The 17,323-nt window shown below is 43.8% G+C and overlaps 1 protein-coding gene across 1 annotated transcript in view; it reads left to right on the plus strand.

Moving 5' to 3' along the window:
• ANTXR1 (ANTXR cell adhesion molecule 1) overlaps positions 1 to 17,323 on the plus strand; it is a 111,308-nt gene that overhangs the window by 35,047 nt on the left and 58,938 nt on the right. The window contains exons 11-12 of the mRNA XM_005438156.3: positions 6,984 to 7,053; positions 7,343 to 7,421. Coding sequence (XP_005438213.2) covers positions 6,984 to 7,053; positions 7,343 to 7,421 — 149 coding nt within the window. The remainder of the gene's footprint in view (positions 1 to 6,983; positions 7,054 to 7,342; positions 7,422 to 17,323) is intronic.

The following is a 17,323-nucleotide window of genomic DNA, read 5'->3' on the forward strand; positions in this document are numbered from 1 at the left end:
CTTATGGAGATTGGATAGTTCAGTTATTTTTGATTGCTTGAAACCTCTCGGCCTCTGATTGTATCAGGGAGGGAGAGAGGGATTTTTAAAGATAACGCTAAGCCAACAGTTCCTGAAACCTTAAATTATCCCAGATGAGATGCAGGCCAGCACAGCTAGGACTCACTGAGGTAAAGGGCATGAGCTAATAGGTTTTTATTGGGATTATTGGCAGAGAAAAGTGGCAGGTGAAGAGAGCATCAGCTCATAATGTTCATAGCTTTGGGATAAAAAAAAAGGAACATCTGTAGAAACCATGAAGAATATTTGGCTGAGCAGAACTGTAATCAGATGCATGTTCAACAGCAGGATGTTTTCTGCCAGCAACAGGACCTAGGAGAATTGGTTTCAGACTGCACAGAGTTAAAAGTAATTACGCAGTGCAGTGATTTATGACTGCTTTGTGGTGCTAAAATGTCTTTGTCTGCCCAGATTGTGCAGGATCCAGCAAAGATAGTTCTGGGCATAGAGACGAGCTTTGTCCTAGGCAATTTAAAACTGAATCAAGAGATGAAAGATCAGTGAGGAAACAGCATGCCCTGCAGCAGGGGTGGGGCTAGATCTTTTGCATTCTAGTGAATACTCTGGACACTTGGCCGAAACTGATCCTTTGGACAAACTCGCCTGATTATTTTTTTTTTTCTCCAGCACTGAGTACCAGAAGTGAGGGGAAAATGAGGCAAAGACATTGGGAGCAGGACTTTGCCAGGTACCAGTGGAGAGTGAGCTGTATAGGGAACTGTATCCCAAAACTGCCCAAGAAACGCCTTTTAAAAGTGGTCTTCTGTTTTTAAATCCCTAGCAGGTTGCTCTGTTTTCCCTGACTTTCCTTTCTCCTGGCAGCACGGTACTTTTCTGGTGATACCTTCTTTACTTTCTCACAACGTGGTCACTCAGCACAGTAATGTTTTGCTTTGCAGTTCCACACACTAATCCCCAATTTCCCCACTTGATCATGTCACTTTAACTCTCCACTGAACCTTTTCCTTTCATGTTCTTATAGTAGCTTTTCCCTCTTTCCACTATGGTAGAAGAGAACTTCCATTACTGTGTACTAACTCCATCAGGTGTTTTTGAGAGTGTGACCTTTATGAAGGACACAATGTATGCCTCTAATGTGAAAACATACACCAAGGTGAGCTTGGAATCCTGTTTTAAAGGATGACCCAAGTTGTTGCATGACAGAGAATATGAAAACAGAAGAAATGGTCACACTTCCTTCATAGGCTCTCCTAGCCTCCAACAAATTGCAGTGTAAGAACTTTTAAAATGGGATTCCTGTGCATTTACCTCCAGCAGACTTCTCTGCAACTGTCTAGGCTGAGTGTGAAGGAGCAAGCACAGGGCAGCCAGGAAACTTGGGCTGAACGAGGAGGAGAATCTCTGTGGAATGTGAAGTGCTTTACTAAGCTCACTTTTTTATACTGTCTGCTGCCGGGGAACCAAGATGGTCTCTTGCTGCGACACCAGTAGATCTGTACAAATAAGTACACTGGAGCTTATGGTAACAGCTCTGAGATTGCAGTGGAGCTGTTGCAGTGCTGGAGCAAGACGCTCCTGCCCAGGGCTGCCCCTGTCGTACCGCAGCATGTGCTGCTCTCCTGAGCCACCCGTTGTGCGCATGAGCAAATGAAGTGTGGTGCTTTGTCAAGTTCTGTTCGTAGCCTTGCAGCTATGTGTGCTTGTTGAACAGAGCTGCAGGCACAGCAGATGAACCCACCAGAGAAAAAAGCAATTCCTTCCAGATCCTTTCTCTCCATCTAGAGATTGTTATGAATGTGATATCATTGTTCTGTGCTTATCTGTTTCTTTCCCCCTGTCCCCTAACTCTGCTCTGAATGGCTTTGGCATTCAAAGCTCCCTACACAAAGCAGAGCAATTATAGTATGATCTCAATGTGGTTTTCATTACAGCATTAACAAAACATTTCTTATTTATGGGTCTTTCTCATAGGCAGTTTCTCTAGCTCAGAGAGTATTCCAGTGTCTTTCTACATTCCTATCTCCCCACAAAATGGGTTTGAAAGAAAAACTTTTCCTGCAGAGTTGTCACAAGGAGTGGCATAGGAGTCGTCGTCAGCCAGGGGGAACAGAGACTGTGCTGTGGGAGGCAGTGCAGAGAATTATGGAGGTATTTTTTCTCATCTGAGGTGACAAAGGGACGATGGAAGTACTCAGGCTCACGATGGCTCAGGGCTACCCATCAAGAGTGGGCTGAGGTGCCGACAAGAACAGCCGCCTTAGCACAGATGTTCCTGAGGGAGTCTTATGTGAGAGCAGCCAGGCTGCCACCCCCAATTTGGCTGTATTTGTCTAATAGTCCAGAGTCTTCTCTCTTGCTGAAACAGAAGACTTCTTTTGTCTCTTTAAAGCATTTTTGAAGATGTGCTTTAGTTGAATGCAAATCATAAGTACAGGGATAACAGAGGGAAATTGTTGGTCTGTGATACATGGGAAGTTTGGCAAACAGCTTTTGAAGCCTTTTCTGGACTAAAATACTGCTGATATTGCGAGTCCAACGAGCAGCAGTTGTGATATTGTGGTGGCAATTTGAAAATGTGCTTTTTAAAATGCTTCTGTAAGGGATCTTTGCAGTTACTTTTCAAAATGCCACTTGGTTCTTGGATGAACCGTTAAACCAGAGAAAAGGCCATTAATTTTTGCTTGGTTATATGGCTAAAAGAAAGTACTACTATCTGTCTTGGTCACCTTCTTTGGGGTTTTATGCCTCTCTTATTGAGGTTTGCTCTTCTGTGTTAAAACATCATGCATATATTGAGCCTTTTATTATTATGGTTGGGAAGTACTCCAAGGCTGGCTTGCCAGAAGGTTACACCCTGTTAATGGCAAAAGAAACTATTCACTAATGCTGGGAATAATAGATTTTACAGGCTACAGATAGTTATTAAAAGGTGTAGGAATGCTGGGTAGCAAATTACAGGAATTTGAGCAGTAGCAAGTACCTTGTTGAAAGGGCATCCACAGAAAACAGATGTATTTTGTGAGATGTTTGGCCCTTCTGCATTTCTGCACACTGCTCTGAAAGGCCTTATGCCTTGGGACTGCCTAGTTTTAGTTGCCTATGTGTGCTGTGTTCTGTAGTTTTTTTTATATAGTGAGAATCTTATTTGACTTGATAGAGTGATTAGAGCTGCACAGGTAAGGAGCACATTGTGCCCATTACTGTAGGCAGACTTTTTCAAAAGCGAGGCGTTGCAGAATCTCCTGAAGATGCCCAAGCTCTGCTCGTGATTGGTGTCTGAGATGTGATCAAGGCCTGGGCATCCTTGCTGTAACATTGGCAAAGGAGGCAAAGTGATTTCTTCACGGTTATGCAGCCAGCTAGCAGCTGAGCCAGGAACAGAAATCACTTCCTGGGCAGCAAAGTCAGCGACATCGAGCCGAGTGCTCCGCCTCCTGCCTTCCACAGCTCCTCCACTAGTATTGTCAGCTGAGAGGAGGCCAAACCACAAAACTCAGATTTTGGCATGAGATCTAGAGTTTGGGAGCATTCGAGCCCATCTCTTACTGCACAGGAATACAGCAAGTTTTTTCTGTAGCAGACAAGAAAAGCGGCGTTCTTTCAAATGCATCCTGCAGATACAGATGCAATAGCAGATGGGAAGTGTTGTTTTGTTTGGTTTCCCTATGTAAGTTTTCCAGGAAGGAGTCAGATGGCCAGAGTTATGCAAACCAAATGGATCGTCCTTTGTTTAGAGCAAAGGAAAATAATCACTAATTTTTGTGGTGAAACACAAACATTCTCCAAACAAAATAACCTCTCCCTATAGCCAGCCTGGCCAGCCATGAGTTCCCCCTCTTGGGACTTTGAGTCTGATAAACTTTCTAGAGAGGCATAGACTTTAATGCAAGTTGAGGGTGGGAAGGGAGAGAAACAAAAAAGCAAATGAGATCTAACTAAAAGGCCTTGCAAAATTAAGCCAGCTTTTGTTTTAGTGAATGCTGGCACGGAGAATTCTTTGGCCTTTGCTGCCAGTGTTAGCAAAGGAGAAAACAAGACATCGGTCTTCATTCTCTTGGCATGTTTGCGCTGAGGCGATGTCATAAATTTATGAGAGTTAATGGTATCTTCATAAATCAGGGTGAGAACAGAACTGTAGGGCCAGATTCACCGCCGCTGTGCATCTGCCTTGCTTGTGCAAAGTGGGAAATGCTGGTGGTTTGATTTGGTAACTCCATTGCAAAACTGAATGCCTGTAGATGATGCAAGCGCATCATAAATCCAGTGCCTGTGCTGCAGGCGATAGGAAGTGAGGAGTGTGCACTGTATCGCTACATTGCATGCTGTAAGTGCCTACTGTCTGCCTGCCTTTCTTTTAATGAGGAAGAAAGTATGGGGCTAGCAAAGGAATATCGCATGCTAAAAACATCTGCTGCTAACATTTAGCATAGTGGAAGTGTTCTTATGTGTTCTTGCACTGAGGCTATGGGAAAATAGCAATAATATGGTACTTTCCAGGCCAACAGGAGCAGGGATCTAGAGTGATCACAGGAGCTTGAAGACTGCTCTCAGTAGGTGAGCCATGACGCAGAAGCCAGGCCTATCTGTGAAAACCATATGGCTGGCTAAAATAATGCACTTTCAGCTGTTTGCCTGTGTCAAACAGTCCTTAACAAAGTAATTGCTGTGGGTAACCCAAAAATTCAAATGTGTAGGCATGGGGTTTGCTGGAAGCTGGAAACATGAGGAAAACTTCAGGGAAGGTTACAACTTTTCATTACTATTTTATTTTTCTTTTAATGGAGTGTAAAACCTAAACATTTCCTAACCTGCCTGAGGAAATAATTGTTTATACTGCTGCCAAAGCAAAGAAGTACACCTGTACGAAGTAGGGATTATAATGTGTGATAGGAATTACTAAAGCAATATTACTGCTTTCTAGAATTTTGAGTTCAGTGGAAACCTCTCTTTTAGGAACATCTAGGAAAGAATGCTTGACTTGGTGAGTCCTGCTTCTTCATGAGGGGACAAACTCTTTTAGTCTGTATCTCTGATCTTCATGCCTCATCCAGTGCAGAAAAATGTGCTGCGTGACCCTGCTTCTGAGTGAACGCTGCTGAGCTAACCACCGAGAGTGGGGCCAGGGTCAGTAGTGCTCTGCTGCTGTTGCTCTAATCATTGTTAGGCACCATGTGAATGAATTTATCTTGGCAGCCAAGTATGATCAAGGCTCACGGCTGATGCAGAAATTACTTCAGACGAGGTTGCCACTTTCTCTTTGGCTTGTGTCTCTTCATGGCTTTCCCTCCTTCCACTGGCACCTTAAATGGAACTGCAACTTGCACAAGTTTCCTCAAAACCAAAAGACCAGACAGTCAGAATAGTGCAGATCTTCATTAGATTGCTAAATGATTTGGTTAAACTTTTAACCTTGCTCCCTTCTGTTCCCTGCTGCTGTCAGTGATGCACTGAACACTGTAACCTTACTTCCACGTTGGCAGTGTTACGAGCACCCCAGGCAGTTAATTAAGTGCACTGTGCAGTTGTGAAGAGACTAGATGGTCAGAGACCCCAGGTTTGCTGTCTGTATTCCAAATAGCAAAGCAAGGTTGTGATAATTTGTACTCCAGTTTCAACGTGGCCCCACAGAATGAAGGTCTCCTCCACCCTGCCATGTACAGAGATAAGATTCAAGATTTGGATTGAAGATGAGATTTGAAACCGATAGGTTTGAAAGGCAAGGGGGAAAGAATCTGCCAGGAGAGGAAGGGTTTTCAAACAAAATGAAAATTTCAACTGGAAAATTTTAGTAAGCTGATAGTATTGATAGCAGCTCGTTTCAGGTCTATAAGCATCTCTATAGAAGGCCCTAGAGATGGTTAAGTACAGCTGGTAGAAAGCTTCCCGATGCAGTGACGTGCTTCTGGAAGATGCTGATTCAGCAGAATCAACCCCTTCTGTGGGAATGTGTGGTTTCCAGTCCAAAAAACAAAACCCACCCAGCCTGTCTGCCTGGTTTTCTGCCAATCTGCCCAATCTCTAGTCAGCTGGCGAATGGGCTGGGAAGTTTCTTGGGATCCCCATCTGTCTGGTCACCAGAGTGATAGTGTAAAGTTCTGATTTAAGTCTACAAAAGAAGAATATTAACTAATAATGTTCCTGTTTCCCAGCGTATTGATTATTCTTCTGACTCCACTTTAAAAAGCATACTATAATTCAGGTTGGAAGTTTTAATTTAGGTTCAGTCAAATCTGCCTTGAAGTACAAAATTTCCCATAATATACAATTTTCTTAACTCAGCTATTTCCAATTATATGTAATCTGTTGCAGCTCCATCTGGTCTCCTGTATGGAGTGGCTGTGATAATTTACTGTGACCATTCAAAAAAAGCTTTGTATCTTCAGTTTTGTTGTGGCTCGGCTATGTGGCATGGTAGATTTCAACAGCACGGAGCAGCTGTAGGAACAGCGAAGGTGCTGCATGCAAGATGTGAGTAACAGGTGGTGCAGAGCCCCGAGGTGTTCAGCTCTGCAGGGGCAGGCAGTCCTCAGCCCTTTTGTAGAAACAATGGCACAACGGGCTTTGTGAAGCGACATTTCACAGTGAGAATGAGAGCTTGCTATGGCAGCCTGAACACAAGACTGTTTTCACAAGGGCTCTGCAAAGAAATGAGGAACAAGGGTGAGGTGCCACATTTCCTCATCTTTCTCAAGGCAGGTAAATGTAAGGTGTTGAATTTTAATTTTTTTTTTCCCCTGAGGTGCAGGGTATCTGCAGTTACTCTGCATTTACTCTGTAAATTCATGGGCTAAAAGCATGCCTACAGTTACCTCCGAACAACTGCTGTGCAGTAGATTTTTATCCCTCACACAGTGTTTTATCTTGTTTATGTATTGAGAGCAAGGAAAAACTTTATTTAAGTTTGGTCTTTGAGACTTGTATTACTGATCTGGTAATAAATCCCAATATTTATTTTTTTCCAGATGAGAAGCCTTTTGTAGTGGAAGATACCTACCTACTCTGCCCAGCACCTGTGCTACGAGAAGTTGGCATGTACGTTTTCTCTACATACTCAAGTATTTACTTTGCCTGTGGGAAAATAAGTCTGCATCATCTCACTATATTCTGTTGTTGCTATAGGTCTCTAATTCTGGTGTCTCTGGTGCTTGTTGGGTTAATTGGCAGTTGTGCATTGGAGCACAAGGGAGAGAGCACCATCAGTGTGAATTAACATGTACAAAAGGCTTTTCTGTGCATCAGGAGCCCATGTTCTAGAGGATATAATCTAGTAGAGGATTGTGGGCTAGCTGGCCTGACTTGTCTCTTGTGGGTTTTTTTCTAGGGAAGCAGCTCTTCAAGTCAGTATGAACGATGGTCTGAGCTTCATCTCTAGCTCCGTCATCATCTCCAGCACACACTGTGTAAGTTTCAATTCATGTGCCTAAAATGATTCAGTGGGATAGTGGCACTTAAACACAGATGTTTGTTATACTGGTATTAGAGCTTCCAAGTTGAGTAAGTTTGGTGTACAAAGAACCTGTTTCCCTTTTTTAAAGGTGAGCTTATGAGTTTGGTAAATACAATATTTTGTGTATCGTGTGTGCTGTAATGTGGCAAAGCTCTTGAGTCTCCAGTAAACACCTCAGACTGTATCTGCTGTAAGATGCAGACCAGAACAGGTCTAGCAGCAGCAGCCAGCGGCCTGGAGGTACCTATACTCACTGCACGGTGAACAAGAAGCAGGTCTGCTGGCTTTGTTAGCTAGCCTGTTTCCTCTACAACAATGGTGCTGCTAATTGTGAAGAGCGTATGGCAGTTGTGATCACAACCTTTGTCTGGAAACCAGTATGGTTGCCAAAAATAACGTGGGAGATTCTCCACTGAAGTAGCTGGCTTACGGCTGGCATCTTTTGTTGCCAGCCGTGAATTGCTGCACTCAGTCTCTGGTGGAATCAGGCAAAGGATGATGAAGCCATTATAATTCATGGTATTGCTGAAGATGCTGCCTCTGTTAAGTCATGGCTGATGGGAATAGAGTATGAAATGACTTGTGCTAAAGGAGGTAGTGGAGGAATTCACCTGCAGTTCAGAGAAGTCCTTCATGCTTCAGCATTATTCATGGGAAGGCCTATCTTCCATACAGGGAATGGTTGAGGTGCTGCTTTACTACTCCTGTGTACTGACTTAAACTATTTTTTGGGAAACCAGAGTAGTCTTGCCAGAAAGACTCTGCTTTTCTCCCTACCCAGGAAAGGCACATTGTGTTTCCATACAGAATAACTGGAAGGTGAAGCTGTATAACATCAGATTACCAGAAGTGCTCTGTGGTCCCCAAGGGCTGATGCACAAGATGAAGGAAGTCTTTTATGTCACTTGGTCTTGATACTTGTTCAACAAGGGCAAGATTGTATGGAGAGACAGTTTTCAGAGCTTACATGAGGGGTTATATTCCAAAACTTACAAAGACTTCATTATGCCTTTAAAGAAGGGAGTTTATTTTAATAGTTAATTTTTTAGTTCAGGTTCTCTTTGCTCACTGGCAAAAATGTATTTGCATTTTGTCAGCAAATTACAGGAATATTTTGGTATGTTTTGATCATGAGGCAAGACCTGGGAAAGAACTCTTAGAGAAAAATTATTCCTTCCTGATCTGCTTTCTTCTGGGGATACAATTATTATTTCTAGATTATAGGAGATGAAATAGCTATTCCTTTTCTATTGTCTTAATAGCTGCAAGAAAACCTTCAAAAATGCCTATGTCTGATGGCAGCACCTACTACTGTAATGCCTCCAGACTGCGAAACTGGATTTGCAGTGCCTCTAAGCAGCCAGAATTCCAATTCAGAACCTACATCCAGACCTAGAGGCAGTGACGTTCATTGGCTGCTTTGATAATTATATTGCAGGCTTCAGTAATCGAGGAGGCTTCTTCTGGGTAAACAGACGTTTTGCCTTTGTAGTAGTGTTTGTTTTTTCCAAGTTCCTTTTAAAGATGGAACTGTTTACCGAGACTATAATCCTCTCTTTAATTAAGGTTACAAGGACTTCGGTCCTGGAAATACCCGTATACAAAATGTGCACCAAATGACTTGTTTAATTGACTTCAGACCTGCAAGTTAGGTCTGTTTGAAGAACTGCAGCTGAAATGGGACAGTCAGAAAGCTGTGGAATGAAGTGATGGTAACAAGCAGGGAAAAAATCTAGGGTTTTCTTCCCTGTGTGCAAATGAACAATCAGTGCTTTCGGTTTCCTCTCTGCACTATATTTCAGAAATTATCAGGTTTGGAAAGAGGTCTGGAGTGTTGTCTTCAAGAAGCTTCCCAGATGGCCATCAGCAGTGACTTAACGTGGCAGCCCCACACTCGCTTTGATGCAAATGCCTTGAACCCAGTCTCGTTCCACTCCAGAAATGGTATTTAATGGGAGAAGGAACAAAGCAAGTGGCTTGATGGCCTCATAAGCTTTCCATTTCTTTATTTTCCTGTGAAGCTCTACAAAAAAACCTTCCTATGCAACATGTAAAGAATCTGCAAAGATCCCATTTTCCTTATAAACAATACCTGACCTGTTCTATGAACTACCCATTTTCAAGGACTGTCTGGAGATAATCTAGGGAAGAAAATTCAAGTAAGAGCATAGCTAAAGCAGACAGCTCCAATCCCAGCAAGTAAAGACCAAAAATGAATAATCAGAAAAGTCAGTTGGACTTTGACTCCTAAGTTACAAATGTAGGTATTTGAGGACTGGAACAAATAGAACCTAGGCATTGAACTATCTCATAAGCTTTTTTTATCACCCTAGCTGGCAAAAATTTTAGTGTAGGTTTTTATGGTAAGGAAACTGGGCCAATTTCTCATAGGTTAATTGGGCAAAGCTGTTTTGTGCTAGCATAGGTGCTGACCTTTGTTAAATATCTTAAGACTCCTAGGAATGAGGCAGCTAAATGAAGGTCAGTTTTATTGAGCAGTGAAAACTCTAGAAGATAGGAAACAGATGGGTCACTTTTGGAAAGCAACAAGGGATCAAAGCCTTTGCCTTTTCTAGAGGCACATTGTGGCTTCACTGCTATAACTCAGCAAGACCGGACTCCTGTGGCTGCCAGAAGCGAGGAGGGAAGAGGACTTAGTACTCCTGTGCTCTCATTGTGGTTTCTCTCACCAATTGCCAGATGCTGAAAGTGGCATGCTGGGATTTTTTTACCTTGCCCGGTGCTGTCATTTTTGTGAGGTTAAAAGCGCTTTTCACTTTTTGCAGCTAATATGCTGCCTTCATATTTAAATACTGAATGTGTGGCAGAAAGTGTTCTGTGGGCCTGTCCCCTTTAGGAAATGTCACTGGTTTATGTCTCTGAATGTGGTAATGCACATACCTCTCTAGGATAAACTCACTCCCTCTGGGAACAGACAGAGCTTTTGCTTGAGCCCATACTGCCTAACCAAAGTGATTATTTGCACTTTTTCCACTTGAGGTGTAAAATCTGCTATAGGATTTCAAGGAGGAGAAAACATGGGACAGTTAGGAATGAAGGCATAAGTAATGACTGACTTAATCTCCTTCTTAGTCTGAGGGACACTTAAATACATCTTATTTTCCAGCATTAAGCGATACTAGCTGTCAAATCTGTCAACAGCAAATTAGACCTCACTGAAAGCTGGTTGGGGTTTTGGGTTTTCTATTTTGTTTAAAGGAGTCAAACGTACAGCTAAAACAGCCTTAGAGCTTCTCCCTATGCTTTCAAATCTGGACACTTTGGAATCTACTTGTCTGGACTTCAGGTGTCTGTTGTGCTTTGAGGGACTTCTCGTCTTCCCTAGCTCTCTGCATCCTGAAGCGTGGCAGGCTTCAAGGTTTGCAGCCCCAAAAAAAAGTGCAAGGTTTGTCAGAAATTGAACTGCTAGGCTTCTGTCGTATTCTGCCCTTTGCTTAATCGCCTGTGCTTTCCAATATCAGAGTACAGGCATGACTGTATATCCTTTTATACCTCATTTTCCATGGGACTCAAGGAGCTGCTGGTTTAGATTCCCAAGATAAAATTGCCAGCAGTTTTTAAATTTTTTAAAGCAAGTCTCCAGGCTTTCCAGGTACGTCTCCAGGCTTTCCGGGTACTTCTCTGCAGTTCTCTCCTCTCCGTTGAAAGGTAATTGATTTTTTATTTAACAAAAGAAAACAGAAGGCGGCATGGGAGAGACTTGTAAAGATGCTTTTGTTGCAGAGGATCTTTCAGCATTTCCCTTTTAAAGTACATTTTGGGAAGACTTGTAGTCATATAAAAGTGATCTCAGCTGGATCAGGTGGAACAAAATCTCCATTTAAAAAAGGAATCAAAATTCTTCTCTGTTGGCCCAGTTACTTTCAAGCCTGAGGTATGAAGCTGTCCATAGGAGGTCTTTGGGTATTTTATTTTGTTTTCCTTCCTTGGGCTTTTCAATATGAGTTTTTAGAGGCAAGAGGGTTGATTACACAAAGGAGGCCCTTTTAAATCCCTTGTGATATGTATCAGTCCAGAATTTGCCCATCCAACAAATGAAACTCCAAATGCAAGGCTGGTCTGAGGTATAAAGAAGTATCAGTCAGAACAAAGCTTGACTCCCCGATCTCGTGCAGGGGTGGTCTTTAGTTAAAGGTGGAATTGTCATTTTCTGGAGATGGTAAAAAGCATTGACTGTGGAATTGTGTGGGACTGCTCGGTTTTCAGAGTGCAGTCTTTACCTCAAAGAAGAATGAAAGAAAGAAAAACAGGTAGAACCAGGTTAGTAGAGGAGAATTTTTTTTTTTGTTTTGGTGAATGCCGCTCCCTCTCCCACCTTCATGTTAGTTCCACGGCAATAGTGCTTTTGTGGTGGTTTGTTACCATCTTGGTTTTTCTGCTGGTTTTGGTGGCTTTCAGATATAAAGGGAAACCTGGCTGCACAATGCCAGATGCCCCCAAGATGACAAAGTATCAGAGCATGTATCTGTCTGTCAGGAGAGGAAAATAAAAGGATGCTGGGGAGAGACCAGGATATTGCACCCACTGCTTTGAGATTATAAAACAAGCCTACCCCAACTAATCACATCCCCACAGGTGGTCAGGAGCTGCTGCATGCATTCTCACAGATCCTCTCTCAGTCCCCCAGGTGGTGCAGGGCAAGAAGAGGCACGTACTTCAAGGTGGACAGAATTGGGAGGTCTGTGTCCTGCCCACCCTTGCAGGGTGCCAGCAGCAGTCTCAGAGCTGGGCTCACCAGGCAGGGGCTTGTCGTCAGTAAGGAGCTCCGTGGACAAAAAGGGGGTTTGCTTGTTGGGTGAATGCAGTGACTTCTGTTTATCTGTCCAAAATGGGCCAGACACAGGAGCTTTTGTGGTTGGGCAAAGCATTTGTTTTATTAAATTATGGCATGCAGATGAAACCCTCTAGCTTAGGGCAGAATGGTACTACAAGTAAATGTGAAGCTTGCTTGTGCCCTCTCTGTGGATGGGCAAGACTATTTTTCATTCAGAGATTTTGCTGACTGAACACCCCAGACTGAGGATTACTGAATGGCTTCTGGTAAAGCTGCTAACAGTGGCCGGGTTTATTTCAGAAGCTAGAGGGTAACACTGTGTAAATCAGGGGCTGCAGACAGAAGTTTAATCCTGCGCCCCACTAACTTTACATATTACCCAGTTAAACTAAGACAGGGCTGTCCTGAGTGTAATTTAGGGTGTTATTTGACCACTGGCAGCTACTCCAACAGAACGGGAATGGCTGGAATGAGTGTTCTTAAGGTTGGGAGACAGCATGCTGTTTATATGCTTAGCTGGAGGATAAGATGCCAGCATCTCCAGTATGATAAAGCTCAGCTGGCTGGAAATATTTGATGAATTTGTCTCTTGGCTTGCTTGTCTTGCAGAGTGTTGTGCTTTAACTCCAGCCGGAACTAAGCCCTACACAGCTGCTTGCTTACTCCCCCCGCAGTGGGATGGGAGAGAGAATCGGAACGGTAGAAGTAAGAAAACTTGCGGGTTGAAATAAAGACAGTTTAATAGGTAAAGCAAAAGCTGCACACACAAGCAAATAAAACCAAGGAATTCATTCACCGCGTCCCATTGGCAGGCGGGTGTTCAGCCATCTCCAGGAGAGCAGGGCTCTGTCACATGTAACAATGACCTGGGAAGACAAACACCATCACTCTGAATGGGTCCCCCCCAAACTTCCTCCTCCTTCCCCCAGCTTTATATGCTGAGCGTGACATCGTACGGTCTCCCTTGGTCATATCCCTTCCGTCAGCTGGGGTCAGCTGTCCCAACTGTGTTCCCCCCCAACCTCTTGTGCCCCCTCCAGCCTACTCACTGGTGGGGTGGGGTGAGAAGCTGATAAGGCCTTGACACTATTAAGCACTGCTTGGCAATAATGAAAACATCTCTATATTTTCAACACTGTTTCCAGCACAAATCCGAAACACAGCCACATACTAGCTACTATGAAGAAAATTAACTTTGCCCCAACCAAAACCAGCACAGGGAGTTACTAATGTATTGCTCTGAAGTTGTTTTTTCAATATCTATACCTTTTAAATAATGTTTTTCTTTCACTGTCAAGTTCTCTGTGGGGAAAGGAATCCCTCCTTCCATGCAGAGGGCAGTGAGGCTGCGTTGTTATTGCATTACCTAAACAAAAAGGAGCAAAACCAGGCAGGGATGTCCAGGTTCCTCTGCTGCTGGCAGAAGATGCTAAATGGCAGCCCTGAATAGTGAAGGCTGCCAAGGCCACGCACCCATTAGGGGCAAGGCATCGTGAGGCATCACTTCTAAAGAAACGCCCTTAAGGCTGTGGCATTACACTGGCCCAGAGAAAAGTGGGCTCGTTCCCCTGTGTTCTTTTGGACAAGGTAATCTCTTCTCTATAGAATCCAATGTGGATTTAAAAGCCTCTCTCCAACCCTTGGAGTCAGGTGTGACTCCTTGGACTGAGATTTCAGGAGGAGATTACCCTGGCAAGCATTCTTTAGGAGGCTTGTGAATGTGTCCTGGGCATCTGCTTAGCAACTGGGCCTTCCATTTCTGAGCCTCAAGGAGCTATTTTGGTTATAGGTAACGTCTAGTTATCAGAACTTGTCACTATCTGTCTCTGCTTGACTCAGATTAGACAGAGGCCCCTTCTGGGACAGATGGACACACAGACGCACCCCACCGTGCTGATATTCTTTCTTATTTGGCCTTCATACTGCAGTCACACGATGGATCTGACTTACTCCAGGTGCTGCGTAACCACAGAAGACAAAGACAGACCCTGCCCCCACATCGTTAGTGTTCAAGTCCTTGCAGCAAGGCTATTGACTTCAAATGTTCAGTGCTCTTGCTGGCAGCCAGGCGTGCTCAGCTTTCCAGTGCCTGGGAAAGGCCTCATCTCCCAGCGTGGGCTGGCGGGGCTGCTCTGCAGGTGAAGGAGGTGCCTTTGCTCTCCCTGGCGGAGGTATCTGTGCAGTAGGCTACCCGAGGTCCAAGGTACCCAGCAACTCAGTGGAGCTGTCAGAGATTGCGATAATCTTCAGAAACACATTAGGTGTGACTTCACGGTACGTGAACAGTATATTTTCATGTGCCATGAAAGACAGAATTCTTGTTGCCATGATAGGTTTCCTCTCCCTTAGCTTTTAATACTAGTTTTTTATATTTTTTTACATGTGCCTGCATTTACAAACGAGACACTAAGGCAGAAAATAAAGATTAATGTAGCCTCTAGTCCCAGTCTGGAAGTTGACGATTACGTTGCTGCAGGTGTTACTGCGTGGTCGCACACTTTCTACCTTTTATCTGACTAGAATGTCTTAATTGGGTGGCAGATAATTAATGATGAGAGTTTAAGAAGTAGTTTCATTCTACTGAAGTCAGTGGGCCTGTGATATTTGAAAGCACCAAGAGATATAGTTTGCTAAGCATAAAAATCCTATCTTGTAACAGCAATAATATACAGCATAGGACACAAATGCAATGGGAACTGAGCATTCTCAGCTTCCACTAGTGCTAAGACTAAAACCCAAAAGTTATTTCTTCTTCCCCAGCTGTTAGTCTGAACCTGCCACCAAGCTCATAGGCAAAGCTGCCCCACATCAGGCTTTAGTGGTATGAACGCAGTGTGTGTTGCCAGCATTTACACCGTTAATGCCTTGGGAGTGTAGGTTGCCGTGGATTTCCCACTGCTTGAAGGAGAATGAGCAAGTAACGGCTGGTGGAGTTGGGAAGCTTTTAGGAACGGGAGTAAATCCCTTCTTGTGTTGGAGAGTTTGAAGAAGTGAAAGAGAGAGAAAGTATTAAATACCGCTTTATGATTTTGTACACATGCTGATGTGCACAGAGCAGGTTGCACACCAAGCATTGTCAGGACACAGGAGTGTACAACAGAGGAAATAATTTACAAGGCAGCATTTAGAGGCAGGAAGTCAGTCCTGCTCTGTGGACTTGGAGGGCTGCTGCCAAGTTCTTCAGTGAAAAAAGAGAGCATCTCGGAGAGAAGCCAGGACGAGAATTAAAATAAGTCTTTGTTCATTTTCTAAAATGCTCCCAGAAGAGGAAAAACTACTAATGACCTCTTGCACTAGCAACTCTAAGACTCATAACTGGGAGGTGAAAACTGCAGGGCTGCAGTGACAGTGTAAACCAGGTCTTCCTGGGCAGTTCTCAGTTGGAAGGAGCATCGCTAGGTGATATTGCTGTGCTCCCTGTATCACCTAGTGAAACACGTGATGCTTCTTTGCAAGAAGGTGAGACAATGGAGATACCCAAACATGGGCTGGGAGAACGTTTCTGTGGCAAGATGTTAGACTTGCCTTAGACTAGCATTGACTGAAGCTCGATTTTATTTGCTGTGTGTATCCAGTTCACAGTGGATGTCTTCCCAGGTCACACCCTGTTCATTCAGGAGGAGGGCTAGGGGAATTATGCTTCTAAAAAGGAGCGTCTTTCAGCTCAAAAGGGACATTTTGAGTCAGGGCAGCTCTGGGAAAGCAACTGCATTTGGGAGGCATATGCAGTGCCTAAGCTGGGCTTGCCCTCGTAAGCTGGGGTCCTACCCAGTGCCAGTAGGTACCGGCCCCTCCTTGCCTGACATGCTGGTACTCCAAAATCACTTTTGGATGGAAAGGTGACAAGGTGGTTAAGCACACTGCTGGGCAGTTAGCCCTTCCACAGTCCGAGATAGGACTGTGTGATAATCTAGGGGTTTGGAAACCAGAGGAGAGCTGCTGGCTAGCAGTTGGGCCAAGCCAGTCCCTGGCTGTGGAAAAGGGGCTTCTTGAAACAATTCGTGTGGAAGTGAATGGATGCAGTGGCTTATTGCACCTGACAGTAACTTGGGGAAGAGAAACTCTTGCATAGGCAGATCAGAGAATGGGTTATCTCACAGTGAAGCAGTTGTCTTGGTGGCAACCCGTAATAAATGGCTTGGGATGACCAGTGGGGTGACAGGTGGGGAAAAGGCCTGCCATTCTGGAAAGAGACAGCCCCTCTGGTCTCACATTTCCGGTTGCGAGGGTGCAGGAGCCATTGAAATCAGTTAAAAAGGAGAATTTGGTCTCTTAACCTCAACAGGTTTTGCATTTGACAAAAGGAGGTGGGTACTGGCACAGCTTCACTACATCTAGGTACCTCGGTTTTCTTCCTGTGGCTATCCAAAAGGCTGAAGGAATTCACACCTTTGAGTTAAACAATAGTGGATGGATTTGATCTTTAAATGTGGAGAAAGAAATAGGTAGAAAATCAAGAAAGCACTGCAGGCTTGTAGTAAAAACTAATGATGCCCTTCACTGAAGGTTGGTTTGGGGTTTTTTTAATTCAAAAGGAATGTAATTCAGTGCTAAAGTAGGGTTTTTTCAATTGTGACTTTGTTCTGGGCTGCACAATTAAGGCTCTGCTAGTTATCGGTGTTCTTAAGTCAGCAGGCAATTAAAGTGCATGTGCTATTGTATCAATAGAGGCTTTATGAAACTGCAGAGTAAATTTAATGAGCACTTTCCTAGGGCCCTTGACCTGTATATTATTAGTTGAGGTATTGCTCTGTGGGAACTCCAGGGCATACGATTTCAGGTTTGTTTCTAAAAGAAATTGTTCTTACATGCTTTATGCTGCAAGTATAATAGGCAGTGAATGTTTTGGCTAATGCAGGTCACCCGAAGAGTTAAATGTGCAGAGATTATTTCACTCCAACATTGCTACACAGGCTGTTTTATAATACCCTTAAGTGTGGTAGGCATATTACAAACAGCATGTTCCTATGGTTTGGAAAGTAGGGATTTACGAAAGAGACCAATAAATTTGAGGTGGGGGCAGGATCACAGAATGGAAGTTCTGAAAAGTTTTAATTTGG

The sequence above is a fragment of the Falco cherrug genome, chromosome 18, assembly GCF_023634085.1.
Source record: "Falco cherrug isolate bFalChe1 chromosome 18, bFalChe1.pri, whole genome shotgun sequence".
NCBI classification, from domain to species: Eukaryota; Metazoa; Chordata; class Aves; order Falconiformes; family Falconidae; genus Falco; species Falco cherrug.